General features: G+C 57.1%; 1 protein-coding gene across 1 annotated transcript in view; it reads right to left on the reverse strand.

The window, feature by feature from the left end:
• The window catches only part of CEP72 (centrosomal protein 72), a 52,516-nt gene that overhangs the window by 11,899 nt on the left and 18,391 nt on the right, over positions 1–22,226 (reverse strand). Inside the window, exons 4-8 of the mRNA XM_039471821.2 lie at positions 18,836–18,944; positions 9,751–9,929; positions 5,283–5,375; positions 4,451–4,660; positions 2,292–2,593 (exon numbers count right to left, since the gene is read on the reverse strand). Coding sequence (XP_039327755.1) covers positions 2,292–2,593; positions 4,451–4,660; positions 5,283–5,375; positions 9,751–9,929; positions 18,836–18,944 — 893 coding nt within the window. The remainder of the gene's footprint in view (positions 1–2,291; positions 2,594–4,450; positions 4,661–5,282; positions 5,376–9,750; positions 9,930–18,835; positions 18,945–22,226) is intronic.

Raw genomic sequence — 22,226 nt, forward strand, 5'->3', positions numbered from 1 at the left:
GTCTGCATGACTGACAGGTCCTGGGTGAGTGAGGTCTGCATGACTGACAGGTCCTGGGTGAGTGAGGTCTGGATGACTGACAGGTCCTGAGTAAGTGAGGTCTGGATGACTGAAAGGTCCTGGTGAGTGAGGTCTGCATGACTGACAGGTCCTGGGTGAGTGAGGTCTGCATGACTGACAGGTGCTGGGTGAGTGAGGTCCGCATGACTGACAGGTCCTGGGTGAGTGAGGTCTGCATGACAGGTCCTGGGTGAGTGAGGTCTGGATGACTGACAGGTCCTGGTGAGTGAGGTCTGCATGACTGACAGGTCCTGGGTGAGTGAGGTCTGTATGACTGACAGGTCCTGGGTGAGTGAGGTCTGCATGACTGACAGGTCCTGGGTGAGTGAGGTCTGCATGACAGGTCCTGGGTGAGTGAGGTCTCCATGACTGACACGTCCCGGGTGAGTGAGGTCTGGATGGCTGACAGGTCCCGGGTGAGTGAGGTCTGGATGACTGACAGGTCCTGGTGAGTGAGGTCTGCATGACTGACAGGTCCCGGGTGAATGAGGTCTGCATGACTGACAGGTCCTGGGTGAGTGAGGTCTGCATGACTGACAGGTTCCGGGTGAGTGAGGTCTGCATGACTGACAGGTCCCGGGTGAGTGAGGTCTGCATGACAGGTCCTGGGTGAGTGAGGTCTGGATGACTGACAGGTCCTGGGTGAGTGAGGTCTGGATGGCTGACAGGTCCTGGGTGAGTGAGGTCTGCATCACTGACAGGTCCTTGGTGAGTGAGGTCTGCATGACTGACAGGTCCCGGGTGAGTGAGGTCTGGATGACTGACAGGTCCCGGGTGAGTGAGGTCTGCATGACAGGTCCTTGGTGAGTGAGGTCTGCATGACTGACAGGTCCCGGGTGAGTGAGGTCTGCATGACTGACAGGTTCTGGGTGAGTGAGGTCTGGATGACTGACAGGTCCTAGTGAGTGAGGTCTGGATGACCGACAGGTCCTGGGTGAGTGAGGTCTGCATGACCGACAGGTCCTGGTGAGTGAGGTCTGGATGACTGACAGGTCCTGGGTGAGTGAGGTCTGCATGACTGACAGGTCCTGGGTGAGTGAGGTCTGGATGACTGACAGGTCCTGGTGAGTGAGGTCTGGATGACTGACAGGTCCTGGGTGAGTGAGGTCTGGATGACTGACAGGTCCTGGGTGAGTGAGGTCTGGATGACTGACAGGTCCTGGTGAGTGAGGTCTGGATGATTGACAGGTCCTGGGTGAGTGAGGTCTGGATGACTGACAGGTCCTGGGTGAGTGAGGTCTGGATGACTGACAGGTCCTGGGTGAGTGAGGTCTGGATGACTTACAGGTCCTGGGTGAGTGAGGTCTGGATGACAGGACAGGATAGAAACCACAAGTTCCCATCTCAAGGATGCCCCAGACTCCTTCTGTCAACCCAGGCAGTGAAGTGGAAGACACGCCAGGCTGTGGTCAGAGCCTGTGTTGAAAGGGATGGCCAAGAGGCGGCCTGGGCCTAAAGGCAGGCTTGCAGGGTGCTCGACGCTTTCCCCAGCCATGGCCCAAGAGTCAGACAATAACTCTGAGAGTGACTGCCCACCTCCCCCATATCTGCCTCCCTTCCAGCTCAGGACCTGCCAGGGATGTCAAAGGCACCCCACCCAGCTCTGGACCCTCCACCCGCTGCTGCTAGAGAGCCGCCACCAGCTCCAACCCTGCCTTCCCCTCTGGCCCCCCAATTCCACACTTTCCAGCCCCTCTGCCTGCCTGTGAGTCTGAAGCCCTTGTAGTGGCAAACACCAAGTGAACAGCCACTGCTCCTTCTCCTCCGGGTGGTCTGCACTCACGCCCACAGCCTATGTGTCCTGACAGCCCCGACTGGGCCCGTGCCGTTGTCCCCATGGCCTCTAGGCCACCCTGATGGTGGCGTGACTCTTGGTCTCTCATCAGAACCACCTCCAGGATCCTCCCCACTCACAACAGGGTCATCGATGGCTAAGCCAGCCAAGATGCCCGATTCCGACTCTGGAGACAAACGCCCCGTACACCATAAGGCAGAGTCCCCTCTCTCTGCCACGGGGCTTCCACTCAGAAAGGCACTGCGGGAGCAGCACACGGCACAGAGGCACACGTCCAAAAAGGCACAGCAACAAGCACCCTGGAAACCTACACGTAATGGTTCCCTGTATTCTAGGACACGGTCAGTGCCGTAGGCGTAAGTCATGGCATTGCCGAAACCGAGCCCCACGTGAGGAAGACGCACAGTGGCCTGCTACTCCCCAGCCCTTCCCTTACCTCTCCAGCATCGTTCACGCCCCCAGACCTCTGCTCCTCAGTCTCCAAGGCCTCGGGCTGAGATAAGGTCCTCCCACTCCTGCTTTCTGAGCTGGTCTCTCTGCTCACGCTCTCCTCGGGCTTGCAGGACCCATGAGTCCCCTCCAGGCAGCCCAGACACTTCTGTTCTGAAAAGACCTGGAATCTTCCACCAGGCATTCTTTGCTTCCTGCACTTTCCAGCGGCAGGCAGGGGACCGGGCGCCATTTCTGCTGACAAATCCAACTTCTGTGAAGAGGCTGAGTCCTCAGTATCCACAGAGTCTGCAATACAGAGAGGACGGGGCCCATGTCAGGCCAAATCGTCCGGGTGCATGGTTTAGCACTGTAACTTTTGAAAGGCATGTGTGTTCCCCTGTATATATGCATACAGGCACACATTTACACTTACACATGTACACACACACTTGTACAAAGACACATGCAGAGGGCGGGCACTGAGGGAGGAAAGGGCACACGGGCATACGTGCTAACACAGGAACTCTAGGGGAATCTGGATGACGCAGACACGGACTGCCACAGCTTGACGTGTTCAGCCCAGCATGACCAGCGTGCAACACACGTCAATGAAGAGCTCCAGACAACGTCTAAGCACACATCCATCTCTGATGGCAGGTGAAGTGACAGATTCTGACGGTCCACGAGGTGGTGGGTCCCATGCACTGTGCCAATCACTAAGCCCCCAGACACACAAGGCCCAGGGAAGGGCCACCTTGTCTGGGGAAGGACAGTGAAGGCAGGAGAAGGCACAAAATGGGCAGGGTCAACTCAAGACCACATCCCATAGTGGCCGACACACAACCTGGCTAGGTCCCCTCCACCCAGCGGCCCTGCCTCTCACCAGCTGGGCACAAGCAAGCTTCCAGAAGGTGCTAAGCTCACTCAAGACGAGGTTTATCTTTATTTTTATTTTTTGAGTTGGAGTCTTGCTGTTGCCCAGGCTGGAGTGTAGTGGAGGCTGGAGTGTGGTAGTGCAATCTCCGCTCACTGCAACCTCCACTTCCCAGGCTCAAGCGATTCTCAAGCCTCAGCCTCCCGAGTAGCTGGGATTACAGGTATGTGCCACCACGCCCAGCTAATTTTTGTATTTTTAGTAGAAATGTGGTTTCACCATGTTGGCCAGGCTGGTCTCAAACTCCTGACCTCCAATGATCCCACCTGCATCGGCGTCCCGAAGTGCTGAGATTACAGGCATGAGCCACCACACCTGGCCTGCTCGTGGTGGGAGGTTTCCTGATACTTACACCACAGAGATGAGCATCACAAGAAAGCACAGGACACTCTCGGTTAACTTTTCTCACCTTGGTTTTCAAAATGTTGCTACTGCCATAACCTGGGCCCATATACTTAAAAGAAAGTGTGTGTGTGCGTGGGAGGGGCGAGGGGGGCGGAAAGGCAGGAAGCACACACCCGTGCAGAGAAAAAGCAACTGACTACTCAGCGACCATGAATCTCAAACATCAAGGGACTATAAATGTCAGCGTGCTGCATTCTTTCCAAAGATGTTTTAGAGAGTTCCACAAACAAATAAATAAATGTAAAGAGAACGGAAATTTCATAGTAAAAGCAAACACTGTGAAAAATATGTAACCACTTAAAAAGGAAAGGAAGGGAATAAAGGTTGACGGGTTTCATGCTGCTGTGGTTTCAAGGAATCCGCAAAGTTCCTAAGGCGGAAACATACGGCCATCGTAAGAGTATTAATAGAGGCCTTTCAGGGGTGAAGAGGTCGCAGGGCCAGCCCTCAGGGAGGGAGGAATGCCGTATCGCAAGGCGGGGCTCCTGATCAGGATGAGTTTCTCTCCACCACTCTCTCAAGCTGGCTCCGTCTGCACCCCGGGATGGCCAGCACCAGGAGCCAGCGCTGTGCTCTTGGACTTCCCAGTCTCCAGAACCATGAGCCGTATAAGCTTCTGTTCTTTATCAATTACCAGTCTGCAGTTTTTTTGTTCTAGCAGCAGAAAACAGACTGAGACGTGTGTGAGTAGCTGGGTGTGGGGTGAAGCAGGCATGTGTCCCGTGGGCATGGGAGGCCTCCGGCTCCACTGCATGCTGGGGCGGGCACTCTCCACAGAGCTGGGTTATAACAGCAGGAAACAGATTAAGACGCACACGAGGTACCTGGGTGTGGGGTGAAGCGGGCGTGCGCCCCATGCGCCTCCGTGGCGTGCTGTGGCTGTGGCTGTGGCGGGTGCTCTCCACAGGGCCAGCTCCGAGGCGCCTTCTCTGCACAGCACCCTCTGCAGCTGCGCCACCTCATCTCTCGGCCCTGCCTCCCGGAGTCCCCACACTGGTGCTGGAGTGACTGCGGGCTCAACAGATGTCTGGATTCTATTTTATTAAAATATTGTAAATAAAAGATTTCATTAAATACTGTACAAGATTTATTTCATTAAAAATTGCATTTTAAGCTTCTGAACAGCGTATGGTATCGGCTAGACTGAGGGGTTAATCACGTGCCAGGTGACTCCAGAGTGAATGCACAGTGACTCCTAGCAGCAGAGAAGGTGGGGGCTAGTGAGCTGGCCCCACTCACTGCGGGACTCAGGATGTGTCTGCAAGAATCCAGCAGCATGAGGCGGGAACGCAAACAAAACAAGGCACAGAACAGAAGACAGAGTCCAGATGGTCTCAGGTCCGACGTGCCAAGTAATCAATGAGGAAAAAGAGCCTTTTCAACAAAAGGCATCAGAACAGCTGAATGTACAGTCATTCCTGAGTTTCCGCAGAGGATTGGTTCCAGGACACCTCAGGGACGGCAAGATTCAAGGACGCACAACTCTCACGTGAAACGGTTTAGCTGTATATAACCTACACACCTCCTCCCCTACAAGTCATCTCTCGCCTGCTTACCAAACATAACACAGCACAAACGCTACCGTAGCTGGCCCTCCCTACTTACAGCATGAAACACAACACAAACACTACCATAGCTGGCCACAGCGGCACATGCCTGCAGTCCAGGATCCTGAGGAGGCTGAGGCAGGAGGATCGCCTGAGTCTGCAAGTTTGAATCCAGGCTGGGCGACATAGCAAGACTCCATTTCTACAAAAATACAAAACAAATAAATGTTGTGTAAATAGTTACAGTGTATTATTTTTTAATTGCTGTATTGGGAGGGGGCGGATTTCTGTAATATTTCCAAGTAGTTTCGATCCATGGTTGGTTGAATCCAGAGATTCAAAACCAATGCATACAAAGGGTCAGCTGTACATGTAGCGGGGATGTCTTGACCTGTTAACTCACAACACACAAAAAAACTAACCCCAAAAAGTGAATTGTACAGCTAGACACTAAGACTATGGGACATCTGTAAGGAAACACGAGAGAAAATCTTCACGAGCATGGGGTGGACAAAGATTCCTTTACAGACACACAAAAGCCCAGACCATCAAAGAAAAGAACTCATGAACTGGACTGGACTGAAATTAAAACATGTGCTCTCTGGCCGGGCGCGGTGGCTCACGCCTGTAATCCCAGCACTTTGGGAGGCTGAGGCGGGCAAACCACCTGAGGTCAGGAGCTCAAGACCAGCTTGGCCAACATGGCGAAATCCTGTCTCTACTAAAAATACAAAAATTAGGTGGGCGTGGGCTCCTGTAATCCCAGCGACTCAGGAGGCTGAGGCCAGAGAACTGCTTGAACTTGGGAGGCGGAGGGTGCAGTGACCTGAGATCGTGCCACTGCACTCCAGCCTGGGGGACAGAGCGAGACATCGTCTTAAAAACAAAACAAAACTTTTCATAAACTAGACTGTATTGAAATTGAAACTCGTGCTTTTCAAAGCAGTGCTTGGAAAATGAAAAGGCAACCACAGAAGGGTGGAAACCAACAGCGCTTGCGCCTGAGACGGGGCTTGTGTCAAACACCAAGATCTCTTCGGACTCGATCCTAAGAGAAGCAACCCCAGGAGAAAGCTGGGCAGACCTGAAGAGAAAGGAAGAGGCACCCACAGCCAGTGTCCCCACAGCGGCGGGCCTCAGCCATAAACAGATACCACAACCCCCGGCCAGAGACAGGGTTAGAGTCAGCATCCAGCGCTGGCATGCATGAGGCTTGGGCACTGCTGCCACAGGGCAGATGGCCTTGCCCAGATTAATCTAGGATTTCAGCCCAAACTCAGGTATCAACCTGCTGTTTTCATGAAAAGTTCTCAGAAACTCACAATGGAGGTGGAATAATGAAACTAAGCCTATCAACACTCCCCGTGGAAGGTGGCATTGCTGAGGGATGTATGTGAAGCCGCCGTGCCCGAGCGGAAGGTGGCATTGCTGAGGGATGTATGTGAAGCCTCTGTGCCCGAGTGGAAGGTGGCATTGCTGAGGGATGTATGTCAAGCCTCCGTGCCCGAGTGGAAGGTGGCATTGCTGAGGGATGTATGTGAAGCCTCCATGCCCGAGTGGAGGGTGGCAATGCTGAGGGATGTATGTGAAGCCTCCATGCCCGAGCGGAAGGTGGCATTGCTGAGGGATGTATGTGAAGCCTCTGTGCCCGAGTGGAAGGTGGCATTGCTGAGGGATGCACGTGAAGCCTCCGTGCCCGAGTGGAAGGTGGCATTGCTGAGCGATGTATGTGAAGCCTCCGTGCCCGAGTGGAAGGTGACATTGCTGAGGGATGCACAGGAAGCCTCCGTGCCCGAGCGGAGGGTGGCATTGCTGAGGGATGTATATGAAGCCTCCGTGCCCGAGTGGAAGGTGGCATTGCTGAGTGATGTATGTGAAGCCGCCGTGCCCGAGCGGAAGGTGGCATTGCTGAGGGATGTATGTGAAGCCGCCGTGCCCGAGCGGAAGGTGGCATTGCTGAGGGATGTATGTGAAGCCGCCGTGCCCGAGCGGAAGGTGGCATTGCTGAGGGATGTATGTGAAGCCTCCATGCCCGAGCGGAGGGTGGCATTGCTGAGGGATGTATGTGAAGCCTCCGTGCCCGAGCGGAAGGTGGCATTGCTGAGGGATGTATGTGACGCCTCCGTGCCCGAGTGGAGGGTGGCATTGCTGAGGGATGCACGTGAAGCCTCCGTGCCCGAGTGGAAGGTGGCATTGCTGAGGGATGTATGTGAAGCCTCCGTGCCCGAGCGGAAGGTGGCATTGCTGAGGGAGGTATGTCAAGCCTCCGTGCCTGAGTGGAAGGTGGCATTGCTGAGGGATGTATGTCAAGCCTCCGTGCCCGAGTGGAAGGTGGCATTGCTGAGGGATGTATGTCAAGCCTCCGTGCCCGAGTGGAAGGTGGCATTGCTGAGGGATGTGTGTCAAGCCTCCGTGCCCGAGTGGAAAGTGGCATTGCTGAGGGATGCACGTGAAGCCTCCGTGCCCGAGTGGAAGGTGGCATTGCTGAGGGATGTATGTGAAGCCTCCGTGCCCGAGCAGAAGGTGGCATTGCTGAGGGATGTATGTGAAGCCTCCGTGCCCGAGCGGAAGGTGGCATTGCTGAGGGATGTATGTGAAGCCTCCGTGCCCGAGTGGAAGGTGGCATTGCTGAGGGATGCACGTGAAGCCTCCGTGCCCGAGTGGAAGGTGGCATTGCTGAGGGATGTATGTGAAGCCTCCGTGCCCGAGTGGAAGGTGGCATTGCTGAGGGATGTATGTCAAGCCTCCGTGCCCGAGTGGAAGGTGGCATTGCTGAGGGATGTATGTGAAGCCTCCGTGCCCGAGTGGAAGGTGGCATTGCTGAGGGATGTATGTCAAGCCTCCGTGCCCGAGTGGAAGGTGGCATTGCTGAGGGATGTATGTCAAGCCTCCGTGCCCGAGTGGAAAGTGGCATTGCTGAGGGATGCACGTGAAGCCTCCGTGCCCGAGCGGAAGGTGGCATTGCTGAGGGATGTATGTGAAGCCTCCGTGCCCGAGCGGAAGGTGGCATTGCTGAGGGATGTATGTGACGCCTCCGTGCCCGAGTGGAAGGTGGCATTGCTGAGGGATGTATGTGAAGCCTCCGTGCCCGAGCGGAAGGTGGCATTGCTGAGGGATGTATGTGAAGCCTCCGTGCCCGAGCGGAAGGTGGCATTGCTGAGGGATGTATGTGACGCCTCCGTGCCCGAGCGGAAGGTGGCATTGCTGAGTGATGTATGTGAAGCCTCCGTGCCCGAGCGGAAGGTGGCATTGCTGAGGGATGTATGTGAAGCCTCCGTGCCCGAGCGGAAGGTGGCATTGCTGAGGGATGTATGTCAAGCCTCCGTGCCCGAGCGGAAGGTGGCATTGCTGAGGGATGTATGTCAAGCCTCCGTGCCCGAGCGGAAGGTGGCATTGCTGAGGGATGTATGTCAAGCCTCCGTGCCCGAGCGGAAGGTGGCATTGCTGAGGGACGTATGTGAAGCCTCCGTGCCCGAGTGGAAGGTGGCATTGCTGAGGGACGTATGTCAAGCCTCCGTGCCCGAGTGGAAGGTGGCATTGCTGAGGGATGTATGTCAAGCCTCCGTGCCCGAGTGGAAGGTGGCATTGCTGAGGGATGCACGTGAAGCCTCCGTGCCCGAGTGGAAGGTGGCATTGCTGAGGGATGTATGTCAAGCCTCCATGCCCGAGCGGAAGGTGGCATTGCTGAGGGATGTATGTGACGCCTCTGTGCCCGAGTGGAAGGTGGCATTGCTGAGGGATGCACGTGAAGCCTCCGTGCCCGAGTGGAAGGTGGCATTGCTGAGGGATGTATGTGAAGCCTCCGTGCCCGAGTGGAAGGTGGCATTGCTGAGGGATGTATGTCAAGCCTCCGTGCCCGAGTGGAAAGTGGCATTGCTGAGGGATGCACGTGAAGCCTCCGTGCCCGAGCGGAAGGTGGCATTGCTGAGGGATGTATGTGAAGCCTCCATGCCCGAGCAGAAGGTGGCATTGCTGAGGGATGTATGTGACGCCTCCGTGCCCGAGTGGAAGGTGGCATTGCTGAGGGATGTATGTGAAGCCTCCGTGCCCGAGTGGAGGGTGGCATTGCTGAGGGATGCACGTGAAGCCTCCGTGCCCGAGCAGAAGGTGGCATTGCTGAGGGATGTATGTGAAGCCTCCGTGCCCGAGCAGAAGGTGGCATTGCTGAGGGATGTATGTGAAGCCTTCATGCCCCGAGTGGCATTCCCGTGACATCAGGTTGGGAACTGGATGTCTACATGTGGCAGCTGCGCTCGGGGTTTCCTACAAGTTAAGCTGCCGCTGATGTCAGCCCTCATAGCCACAGGACACTCGTCTCCTGGACTATTGTAGACAGTTTGCCTTTTCCCGTGATCTCAGAAGGATACAATTTAAATGATCACGCACTATGACTATACTCAAACACAGTAAGGTTTTTCTTCTGTAACTCTGCAGTCCACGTGGCTGGCATTGGAAAGCACACACACCCTCACAGGTAAGTCCCATAAAAAGTGCAACTGTGCCCTTCAAGGCAGTGACAACTACATCCCACAGCCGGCGGCCCCGCTGGCCTCCAGGCAGGCAGGTGAGCAGCCCACCTTGGGAAGCACAGGAGTAGGCCTCGCGCTCCTTCTGGCTGGAGCTCGCGCTCCCGGGAGGCCTGCCGAGGTCCCACTCACACTCTGCAATGAGGCTCAGGACCGCCTCGTCGTCCGCATCCATGACCAGGCTCTGCTTGGCTGAGGCCTCGGTGCCCCTGGCTCTGGGGTGGTGTGGTCTGCAAGGAAAGGCAAACTCATCAGCATCTCTCAAACCAGCCGTCTGCTCCAGCCCACGCAGACCCCGAGAAGGAAACTGCCTGCAAGGTCTCTGAGGGGAGCAGTCTGGTGTGACTGTGGGGCAGTGGGTCCTGTTGCTCCCACTGGAATGACGCTGAAGAGGGACCCACCCAGCACAGTCGGTGAGCAACAGCCGGGTCACGTGACACCACCATCCCAGCACTGCACACAACCCCACCGGAAGAGGGACCCACCCAGGACAGGTGGTGAGCAACAGCTGGGTGACACCACCTCAGCACTGCACACAACCCCACTAGGACTGGCTCAAAAATTAAAGTTCTGGAAGGTTCTGTTCTGCTATGTCTTAGCAGGTTAAAATTCAACTTACCCTTTTCCTATCCTAGCCACAAGGAGATACATGTGATCAAGAAACTTAAACGTTCCAAACGCCCACTTTCCCATTCAGGGAAAATATTTCATGCTGTCAGAATACACCCCACCTTGCCATGACCCCTCTATACTGAGGAGAGTGTGCTCAAAGCGGACCTTGTTTCCAACTAAGGCAGTTACGAGATGTTGCAGCAAACAAACCCAAGGGCAGCCACCAGGAACACCACTAGCCTTCTGAGGTGGCTCATATGTAGACGCCCAGTCCATTGAGGAGGCCAGTCCCACACCCCAAGGCCTGCACAAAGCAGGAGAACTGAGTCCCAGAGTCGGGGCTCCCCCAGATGCCCCACACTCAGCACAGCTCCCCCATGTCCGGGGCTCCCCCAGATGCCCCACACTCAGCACACCTCCCCCGCCTAGGACTCCCCCAGATGGCCACACTCAGCACAGCTCCCCCATGTCCGGGGCTCCCCCAGATGGCCACACTCAGCACAGCTCCCCCATGTCCGGGGCTCCCCCAGATGGCCACACTCAGCACAGCTCCCCCATGTCCGGGGCTCCCCCTGATGCCCCACACTCAGCACAGCTCCCCCATGTCCGGGGCTCCCCCAGATGGCCACATTCAGCACAACTCCCCCGTCTGGGACTCCCCCTGACACCCCACACTCAGCACAGCTCCCCCATGTCCGGGGCTCCCCCAGATGGCCACATTCAGCACAGTTCTCCCTGGGCCTGGGACTTCCGCAGATGCCCCACTCATAGCACAGTTCTCCCCATGTCTGGGACTCCCCTAGAAGCCCCAAACTCAGCGTAGCTCCCCAAGACCTGGGGCTCCCCCAGACGCACCACACTCAGAACAGTTCCCCCCCAGGGCCAGGGCTCCCCCAGACACCCCACACTCAGCACAGCTCCGCCACCTGGGACTCCCCCAGACACCCCACACTCAGCACAGTTCCTTCCAGGGTTCCCCAGACGCCCCACACTCAGCACAGCTCAGTGGGCGTCCACTGTCATCTCTGTGTGATACAGACACTGACTCACGTCATCCCGAACTCTAATCTCTGGGATCATTCAGTCTTGAGATGATCAAGGATAGAAACTGTCGACAATCTCAAGTGAGAAAATCCATGACTATGCTTTGATGCCAGGACATGATGATTTCGGACATCCAGAAAGACAACCGGCGGGCGTGTCCGTCACCAACCCTCGTGTTCATGCCACTTCGGTATGAAGCGTACCCTGTTCTCATCGTCTAGATGTTGAGAGTAGTGTGCGGCAGGAAGAGTAATCTGACACGCAGTGGCGCTCTGTGTCAGCACGCACCCTGAGAAATCAGGGAGGCACGCACACATCTCCACGCTGCCACCGCTCCTGGTCCGCAGCATGAATGGTGAATGAGGGAGACTCTCACTCCCTTTCTTTCATCCCTTTCTATGTGTTTTAGACCAATCAAATACCATTGTAAAGTTTTAACATAAGTAAATCTGAAACCAAGGAAGACACTAGTAAGCTTTTTTGACTACATTTCCAATCATACTGAATAAAAGTGCTTCCTTTATTCCCATACGTATTATAACAAGAGAGAAAAAATTTGAAACAATCTCATAAATCAGAATAAAAATATATTTGGAGTGGTGTCAGCAAAAATGGCAGAGAAAAGAGCTCCAAATTCTAGCCCTCCATAAATATCAACTTATAAAAAATAGGAAAAGGTAACAGAATGAACTTTTTTGGAACTCAATACCCAGCTACCAACTGTGCAGGAAAACAGTCAGTTTTCAAGACAGACCGACACTGTGAGACTCAAATCTGCTGAGTCCACTCCCCAAGCCCAGCCCAAGGGTAGCTACAGAGACAACAGCCTGAGCTCCGAGTACAGGTTTAGCAATCCCAGTCCAAAATTCCAAAATCCAAAATGCTCCAAAATTCAAAACTTTTGAAATGCCAACACTGACAGGAAAAGGAAATGTTAACTAAGAAAAAGACAGAAGACAAAATTAATAACAGACACGAAAGAGAGATCACCACCAGAGATACCAGAGACAGGAAAGAGGGATCATCACCACAGATGTCAGACAGGAAAGAGGGATCATCACAGATCCCAGACAGGAAAGAGGGATCATCACCACAGATCCCAGAGAAGGAAAGAGGGATCATCACCACAGATCCCAGACAGGAAAGAGGGATCACCACCACAGATCCCAGACAGGAAAGAGGGATCACCACAGATCCCAGACAGGAAAGAGGGATCACCACAGATCCCAGACAGGAAAGAGGGATCATCACCACAGATCCCAGAGACAGGAAAGAGGGATCATCACCACAGATCCCAGACAGGAAAGAGGGATCATCACCACAGATCCCAGAGAAGGAAAGAGGGATCATCACCACAGATCCCAGACAGGAAAGAGGGATCACCACCACAGATCCCAGACAGGAAAGAGGGATCACCACAGATCCCAGACAGGAAAGAGGGATCACCACAGATCCCAGACAGGAAAGAGGGATCATCACCACAGATCCCAGAGACAGGAAAGAGGGATCATCACCACAGATCCCAGACAGGAAAGAGGGATCACCACCACAGATCCCAGAGACAGGAAAGAGGGATCACCACCACAGATCCCAGACAGGAAAGAGGGATCACCACCACAGATCCCAGAGACAGGAAAGAGGGATCATCACCACAGATCCCAGAGACAGGAAAGAGGGATCACCACCACAGATCCCAGACAGGAAAGAGAAATCACCACCACAGATCCCAGAGACAGGAAAAAGGGATTATCACCACAGATCCCAGACAGGAAAGAGGGATCACCACCACAGATCCCAGACAGGAAAGAGGGATCACCACCACAGATCCCAGACAGGAAAGAGGGATCACCACCACAGATCCCAGACAGAAAAGAGGGATCATCACCACAGATCCCAGAGACAGGAAAGAGGGATCACCACCACAGATCCCAGAGACAGGAAAGAGGGATCACCACCACAGATCCCAGAGACAGGAAAGAGGGATCACCACCACAGATCCCAGAGACAGGAAAGAGGGATCACCACCACAGATCCCAGAGACAGGAAAGAGGGATCACCACCACAGATCCCAGAGACAGGAAAGAGGGATCACCACCACAGATCCCAGAGACAGGAAAGAGGGATCACCACCACAGATCCCAGAGACAGGAAAGAGGGATCACCACCACAGATCCCAGAGACAGGAAAGAGGGATCACCACCACAGATCCCAGAGACAGGAAAGAGGGATCACCACCACAGATCCCAGAGACAGGAAAGAGGGATCACCACCACAGATCCCAGACAGGAAAGAGGGATCACCACCTCAGATCCCAGAGACAGGAAAGAGGGATCACCACCACAGATCCCAGAGACAGGAAAGAGAAATCACCACCGCAGATCCCAGAGACAGGAAAGAGGGATCACCACCGCAGATCCCAGAGACAGGAAAGAGGGATCACCACCACAGATCCCAGAGACAGGAAAGAGGGATCACCACCACAGATCCCAGAGACAGGAAAGAGGGATCACCACCACAGATCCCAGAGACAGGAAAGAGGGATCACCACCACAGATCCCAGAGACAGGAAAGAGGGATCACCACCTCAGATCCCAGAGACAGGAAAGAGGGATCACCACCTCAGATCCCAGAGACAGGAAAGAGGGATCACCACCACAGATCCCAGAGACAGGAAAGCGGGATCACCACCGCAGATCCCAGAGACAGGAAAGAGGGATCACCACCGCAGATCCCAGAGACAGGAAAGAGGGATCACCACCGCAGATCCCAGAGACAGGAAAGAGGGATCACCACCGCAGATCCCAGAGACAGGAAAGAGGGATCACCACCGCAGATCCCAGACAGGAAAGAGGGATCACCACCACAGATCCCAGAGACAGGAAAGAGGGATCACCACCGCAGATCCCAGACAGGAAAGAGGGATCACCACCTCAGATCCCAGAGACAGGAAAGAGGGATCACCACCACAGATCCCAGAGACAGGAAAGAGGGATCACCACCACAGATCCCAGACAGGAAAGAGGGATCATCACCACAGATCCCAGACAGGAAAGAGGGATCACCACCACAGATCCCAGACAGGAAAGAGGGATCACCACCACAGATCCTAGAGACAGGAAAGAGGGATCACCACCACAGATCCCAGACAGGAAAGAGGGATCACCACAGATCCCAGACAGGAAAGAGGGATCATCACCACAGATCCGAGCCATTAAAGGGAAACAGAAGAATGCTATGAACAACTGTATGCCCACAAACGTGACAGCCCAGATTAGACGGGTCAAATCTGGCCCTGTCTGCGCTGTGGGCAGGTGTCTTATGGGTCAATTCTGGCCTTGCCTGTGCTGTGGGCAGGTGTCTCATGGGTCAAATCTGGCTCTGCCAGCACTGTGGGCAGGCAGCATATGGGCTCACCGTCATGATTTCTGTATTGCCAGTGGCTGCCTCCACCCTGCAAAGGCAGAGCTGAGAAGCTAGGACAGAGGTCATGTAGCCTGCAGGGCCCAAAACATTCACACAAAAAAAGGTGACATGGCTGGGCACAGTGGCTCACGCCTGTAAACCCAGCATTTTCGGAGGCTGAGGCAAATGAATCACCTGAGGTCAGGAGTTCAAGACCAGCCTGGCCAACATGGTGAAACCCCGTCTCTACTAAAAAAATACAAAAATTAGCTGGGCATGGTGACAGGCACCTGTAATCCCAGCTACCCAGGAGGCTGAGGCAGGAGAATCACTTGAACCCAGGAGGTAGAGGTTGCAATGAGGCAAAATTGTGCCACTGCACTCCAGCCTGGGACACAGAGCAATACTCCAACTCAAAAAAAAAAAAAAAAAAAAAAAAAAAAGCTGACACCTGCACTAGAGGAATTTAAAATGAGCTAAGGCATCTTGCACAGAAAAAAAATGATTAGAAGCTTCAGATAAAACACTGCTCAAGAAACAGCATATAATCCAACGACTTCCCACAGCAATGCAGACAGAGCTCACTAACTTCTGTCCCTTGAATCAACCCATAAACAAAACTCAAAGTCTCTCTAGGGTTTTCGGATACAGGGAGATACCATCAACGCAACACAGAAATGCAGGCAGCAGGGCTGGGGCTGCAAGGGGAAGCAGGCCCCGCTCACATCATGCCCACAGTCCACAGAGGCAGGCCCGGCTCACACGCATGCCCATGGTCCACCAAGGCAGCCTCGCCGGCACCAGCTGTGGGGAGGAAGGCAGGAGGATGCAACCCAGCGCTGTCCTGGCAAGGCCGGGGAAGAAGAGTCCTCCTCTCTCCAGGCAGGTGGGTCCAGGTGAAGGCGCTCCCCGCCAGGAAAGGGATTTGGTTGGATGGGCAGCTGAGAAAGGAACTGAAACAAAAGCCAGAAGCAGAGGCGACCACAGACTGAGAGCTGCCAGCCCTGGGAAGATGGACATGACAAACCCTTTGCTGGGTTGCTTTTACATGTTACCTTAACACTTTCAGTATTAGAAGTGACCTCTAGGAAGTATCAAGAACAGGAGAGAGGTCCTGTCCCACCGTCCACGGAGTCCCTGCACACGGGCCAGGCTCTCCTTTCCTCCCTCCTGGCACCTGCCCTTGGAGAGCAACTGGCACCCAAAGCACGTGACCCAGTCAATCCTCCAGACAGAGACTGGCACACACAGCACGTGACTCAGTCGATCCTCCTGACAGAGACTGGCACACACAGCACGTGACTCACAGTCAATCCTCCCGACAGAGACTGGCACCCACAGCACGTGACTTACAGTTAATCCTCCCGACAGCGACTGGCACCCACAGCACGTGACTCACAGTCAATCCTCCTGACAGAGACTGGCACACACAGCACGTGACTCAGTCAATCCTCCAGACAGAGGCTGGCACCCACAGCACGTGACTCAGTCAATTCTCCCAACAGAGACTGGCACCCACAGCACGTGACTCAGTCAATCCTCCCGACAGAGACTGGCACACACAGCACGTGACTCACAGTCAATCCTCTCGACAGAGACTGGCACACACAGCACGTGACTCACAGTCAATCCTCCTGACAGAGACTGGCGCACACAGTACGTGACTCACAGTCAATCCTCCCGACAGAGACTGGCACATACAGCACGTGACTCACAGCCAATCCTCCAGACAGAGACTGGGACACACAGCACGTGACTCACAGTCAATCCTCCAGACAGAAACTGGCACCCACAGCACGTGACTCACAGTCAATCCTCCCGACAGAGACTGGCACACACAGCACGTGACTCAGTCAATCCTCCCGACAGAGACTGGCACCCACAGCACGTGACTCGGTCAATTCTCCCGACAGAGACTGGCACCCACAGCACGTGACTCAGTCAATTCTCCCAACAGAGACTGGCACACACAGCACGTGACTCACAGTCAATCCACCAGACAGAGACTGGCACACACAGCACGTGACTCACAGTCAATCCTCCCAACAGAGACTGGCACACACAGCACATGACTCACAGTCAATCCTCCAGACAGAGACTGGCACCCACAGCACGTGACTCAGTCAATCCTCCAGACAGAGACTGGCACCCACAGCACGTGACTCAGTCAATTCCCCGAGACTGGCACACACAGCACGTGACTCAGTCAATTCTCCTGACAGAGACTGGCACACACAGCACGTGACTCACAGTCAATCCTCCCGACAGAGACTGGCACCCACAGTACGTGACTCACAGTCAATCCTCCCGACAGAGACTGGCACATACAGCACGTGACTCACAGCCAATCCTCCCGACAGAGACTGGCACACACAGCACGTGACTCAGTCGATCCTCCTGACAGAGACTGGCACACACAGCACGTGACTCACAGTCAATCCTCCCGACAGAGACTGGCACCCACAGCACGTGACTTACAGTTAATCCTCCCGACAGCGACTGGCACCCACAGCACGTGACTCACAGTCAATCCTCCTGACAGAGACTGGCACACACAGCACGTGACTCAGTCAATCCTCCAGACAGAGACTGGCACCCACAGCACGTGACTCAGTCAATTCTCCCAACAGAGACTGGCACCCACAGCACGTGACTCAGTCAATCCTCCCGACAGAGACTGGCACACACAGCACGTGACTCACAGTCAATCCTCTCGACAGAGACTGGCACACACAGCACGTGACTCACAGTCAATCCTCCTGACAGAGACTGGCACACACAGTACGTGACTCACAGTCAATCCTCCCGACAGAGACTGGCACATACAGCACGTGACTCACAGCCAATCCTCCAGACAGAGACTGGGACACACAGCACGTGACTCACAGTCAATCCTCCAGACAGAAACTGGCACCCACAGCACGTGACTCACAGTCAATCCTCCCGACAGAGACTGGCACACACAGCACGTGACTCAGTCAATCCTCCCGACAGAGACTGGCACCCACAGCACGTGACTCGGTCAATTCTCCCGACAGAGACTGGCACCCACAGCACGTGACTCAGTCAATTCTCCCAACAGAGACTGGCACACACAGCACGTGACTCACAGTCAATCCACCAGACAGAGACTGGCACACACAGCACGTGACTCACAGTCAATCCTCCCAACAGAGAATGGCACACACAGCACGTGACTCACAGTCAATCCTCCCAACAGAGACTGGCACACACAGCACATGACTCACAGTCAATCCTCCAGACAGAGACTGGCACCCACAGCACGTGACTCAGTCAATCCTCCAGACAGAGACTGGCACCCACAGCACGTGACTCAGTCAATTCCCCGAGACTGGCACACACAGCACGTGACTCAGTCAATTCTCCTGACAGAGACTGGCACACACAGCACGTGACTCACAGTCAATCCTCCCGACAGAGACTGGCACCCACAGTACGTGACTCACAGTCAATCCTCCCGACAGAGACTGGCACACACAGTACGTGACTCACAGTCAATCCTCCCGACAGAGACTGGCACACACAGTACGTGACTCAGTCAATCCTCCAGACAGAGACTGGCACACACAGCACGTGACTCACAGTCAATCCTCCCGACAGAGACTGGCACACACAGCACGTGACTCACAGTCAATCCTCCCGACAGAGACTGTCACACACAGCACGTGACTCACAGTCAATCCTCCCGACAGAGACTGGCACACACAGCACGTGACTCACAGTCAATCCTCCCGACAGAGACTGGCACACACAGTACGTGACTCACAGTCAATCCTCCCGACAGAGACTGGCACACACAGTACGTGACTCACAGTCAATCCTCCCGACAGAGACTGGCACACACAGTACATGACTCAGTCAATCCTCCCGACAGAGACTGGCACACACAGCACGTGACTCAGTCAATCCTCCCGACAGAGACTGGCACACACAGCAAGTGACTCACAGTCAATCCTCCTGGCAGAGACTGGCACACACAGTACGTGACTCACAGTCAATCCTCCTGGCAGCAGGCCAGTGTCAAACACTCTGGGCATCCAAGCACTTCTCTTCATACCTGCCCACTTTCAAAGCAGCTGGGATGCTCTCCTTTGAGTCCATTGAGTCCTCTGATGCAAAATGCAGCTGGGAAGCCTTCCGCTCACTCTCTCTCACGGGGCGATCGTCTAGGAGAAAAGGCCACAGAGGACTAGGCGGGTGGCAGGCGGCTGCGTCCACCCTGGAGCATCCGCACAGGGCAGGATGCCCGTCCGTCAGGGGCGGCCCTGTGTAGGCTGACTAGTACAGGAACGCTGGGCTCTGGTGGTCCTGCAGTTTCCTGGAGATGCCCAGCGTGGTGCCGAGAGCCGCCTGTTCATCAAAGCTCACTGCTGCTCACAGGCACAGCTGCACATGGACCAGGCTCACACACGCATGCACACTCTTTCTTTAGCACGTACAGCAGGTGCAGGGTGGATTCTCAAGTCACACTGAGGTAACACAGAGGACCCTCCATGGAAGGGAACCTGCCCAGGCCGTGAGGGCAACTTTCAGGGGCCTGTTGGGTCTGTGCTTAGAGCTGGACCTCGTGGTCATGGGTGCCCGGGGCCATGAGGCTTCCATCCAAGAACTCCTGGAGCTTCCTGGCATGAATCCCTGAAGATAAGAAGGTCCTCAGGCCTTCAACACTGGCGCTTTGGAACTTGTAACACATTTTAATTCCCAGTCGTGATGTTAATTCTGTGACAAGCTCCCACACAGCCTCCACATAGCCTACAGCACACCTTGAGAACTATATAATTACAGTCAGACCTGAGCAAGTGATAGCACAACATAATTTTCAAAGCAGAAAAACAGAGTTCTGAAAATCACACAAAGATGGCAAGTGCAAGGCCTCTGTGGCCTGGGGCCCTCTCCACCCTGTACACAGGACGCCCCCAGAAGACCCGGTGAGCCCAGACACATGCCCCCTGTAGGGTTGCACCCTACGGGCCGTGGGGTGTCCCCGCTGGCTGTGCCGAGGCACGGGATCCGAGAAATAAAGAGACAGGACAGAAAAGGACAAAGAGAGCACAGCTGGGCTGGGGGCCACCACCTGCGGGCAGAGACAGGCGAGGCCCCGCACGCCCAGAAGCGTCTCTACGGATCGGGTACAGGTTAGGGGGTGGGGTCCTGAGAGAGGTCATCCTAAGGACAGTGACGAGGTCAAGACATTCACGTGAGTGATAAGCAAGGGGCCCACCCCCATCAGGTGGCCGAGGAGGGGGCGGGGAGTGGCGAGGAGGGGGCGGGGCCCGGCGGTGAGAGGGCGGGGCACAGCGAGGAGGGGGCGGGGCACAGTGGTGAGGGGGCGGGGCACGGCAGTGAGGGCGGGGCACAGTGAGGAGGGGCGGGGCATGGCAGTGAGGGGGCGGGGCACAGCAGTGGGGGCAGGGTGCGGCAAGGGGGCGGGGCGCGGGAGAAGGGGGCGGGGCGATAAGGGGGCGAGGAGGGGGCGGGGCGGGGCGGGGCGCGGCGCGGGTGCGGCGAATGAGCGGGCGGTGTGCAACATCTCTCATCCCGGTCTGCCTACTTCTAAGCGGTCTGCCGGAGGCTGCTGAGTCAGCACAGCGGCCACAGAGCTGACGGGGGCTGCGCCACCTGCCGGCGGCCCCCAGAGCGTCCCGCAGGAGGACGCTGAGTCAGCACAGCGGCCACAGAGCTGACGGGGGCTGCGCCACCTACCGGCGGCCCCCAGAGCGTCCCGCAGGAGGACGCTGAGTCAGCACAGCGGCCACAGAGCTGACGGGGGCTGCGCCACCTGCCGGCGGCCCCCAGAGCGTCCCGCAGGAGGACGCTGAGTCAGCACAGCGGCCACAGAGCTGACGGGGGCTGCGCCACCTACCGGCGGCCCCCAGAGCGTCCCGCAGGAGGCTGCTGAGTCAGCACAGCGGCCACAGAGCTGACGGGGGCTGCGCCACCTGCCGGCGGCCCCCAGAGCGTCCCGCAGGAGGACGCTGAGTCAGCACAGCGGCCACAGAGCTGACGGGGGCTGCGCCACCTACCGGCGGCCCCCAGAGCGTCCCGCAGGAGGACGCTGAGTCAGCACAGCGGCCACAGAGCTGACGGGGGCTGCGCCACCTGCCGGCGGCCCCCAGAGCGTCCCGCAGGAGGACGCTGAGTCAGCACAGCGGCCACAGAGCTGACGGGGGCTGCGCCACCTACCGGCGGCCCCCAGAGCGTCCCGCAGGAGGCTGCTGAGTCAGCACAGCGGCCACAGAGCTGACGGGGGCTGCGCCACCTGCCGGCGGCCCCCAGAGCGTCCCGCAGGAGGACGCTGAGTCAGCACAGCGGCCACCAAGGCCGGTCACACCCGGGGTTCGAAGCCCTCGGGCGCTCACGGTTCGCCGCCAGGGGCCGGCTTTCCACCAGCACCGCGGCAAGGTCCCGCAGCTGCTCCCAGGGGAGCGACCCTCGCTCCAAGCCTGCCACACGCGGTGCCGTCGCGACACCGAACGCCGCCGCCCGGGCCGCCCGCCACGCAGGCGATGCCCTTCCGCGCAGAGGGGCCGCCACGCAGGCGATGCCCTTCGGGGCAGAGGCGCCGCCACGCAGGCGATGCCCTTCCGCGCAGAGGGGCGGCCACGCAGGCGACGCCCTTCCGGGCAGAGGCGCCGCCACGCAGGCGATGCCCTTCCGCGCAGAGGGGCCGCCACGCAGGCGATGCCCTTCGGGGCAGAGGCGCCGCCACGCAGGCGATGCCCTTCCGCGCAGAGGGGCGGCCACGCAGGCGACGCCCTTCCGGGCAGAGGCGCCGCCACGCAGGCGATGCCCTTCCGCGCAGAGGGGCGGCCACGCAGGCGACGCCCTTCCGGGCAGAGGCGCCGCCACGCAGGCGATGCCCTTCCGCGCAGAGGGGCCGCCACGCAGGCGATGCCCTTCCGGGCAGAGGGGCCGCCACGCAGGCGACGCCCTTCCGCGCAGAGGGGCGGCCACGCAGGCGACGCCCTTCCGGGCAGAGGGGCCGCCACGCAGGCGACGCCCTTCCGGGCAGAGGGGCCGCCACGCAGGCGACGCCCTTCCGGGCAGAGGGGCCGCCACGCAGGCGACGCCCTTCCGGGCAGAGGGGCCGCCACGCAGGCGACGCCCTTCCGGGCAGAGGGGCCGCCACGCAGGCGATGCCCTTCCGCGCAGAGGGGCCGCCACGCAGGCGACGCCCTTCCGGGCAGAGGGGCCGCCACGCAGGCGACGCCCTTCCGGGCAGAGGCGCCGCCACGCAGGCGATGCCCTTCCGCGCAGAGGGGCCGCCACGCAGGCGATGCCCTTCCGGGCAGAGGGGCCGCCACGCAGGCGACGCCCTTCCGCGCAGAGGGGCGGCCACGCAGGCGACGCCCTTCCGGGCAGAGGGGCCGCCACGCAGGCGACGCCCTTCCGGGCAGAGGCGCCGCCACGCAGGCGACGCCCTTCCGGGCAGAGGGGCCGCCACGCAG

This window comes from Saimiri boliviensis, chromosome 1 (genome assembly GCF_048565385.1).
Source record: "Saimiri boliviensis isolate mSaiBol1 chromosome 1, mSaiBol1.pri, whole genome shotgun sequence".
Classification (NCBI taxonomy): domain Eukaryota; kingdom Metazoa; phylum Chordata; class Mammalia; order Primates; family Cebidae; genus Saimiri; species Saimiri boliviensis.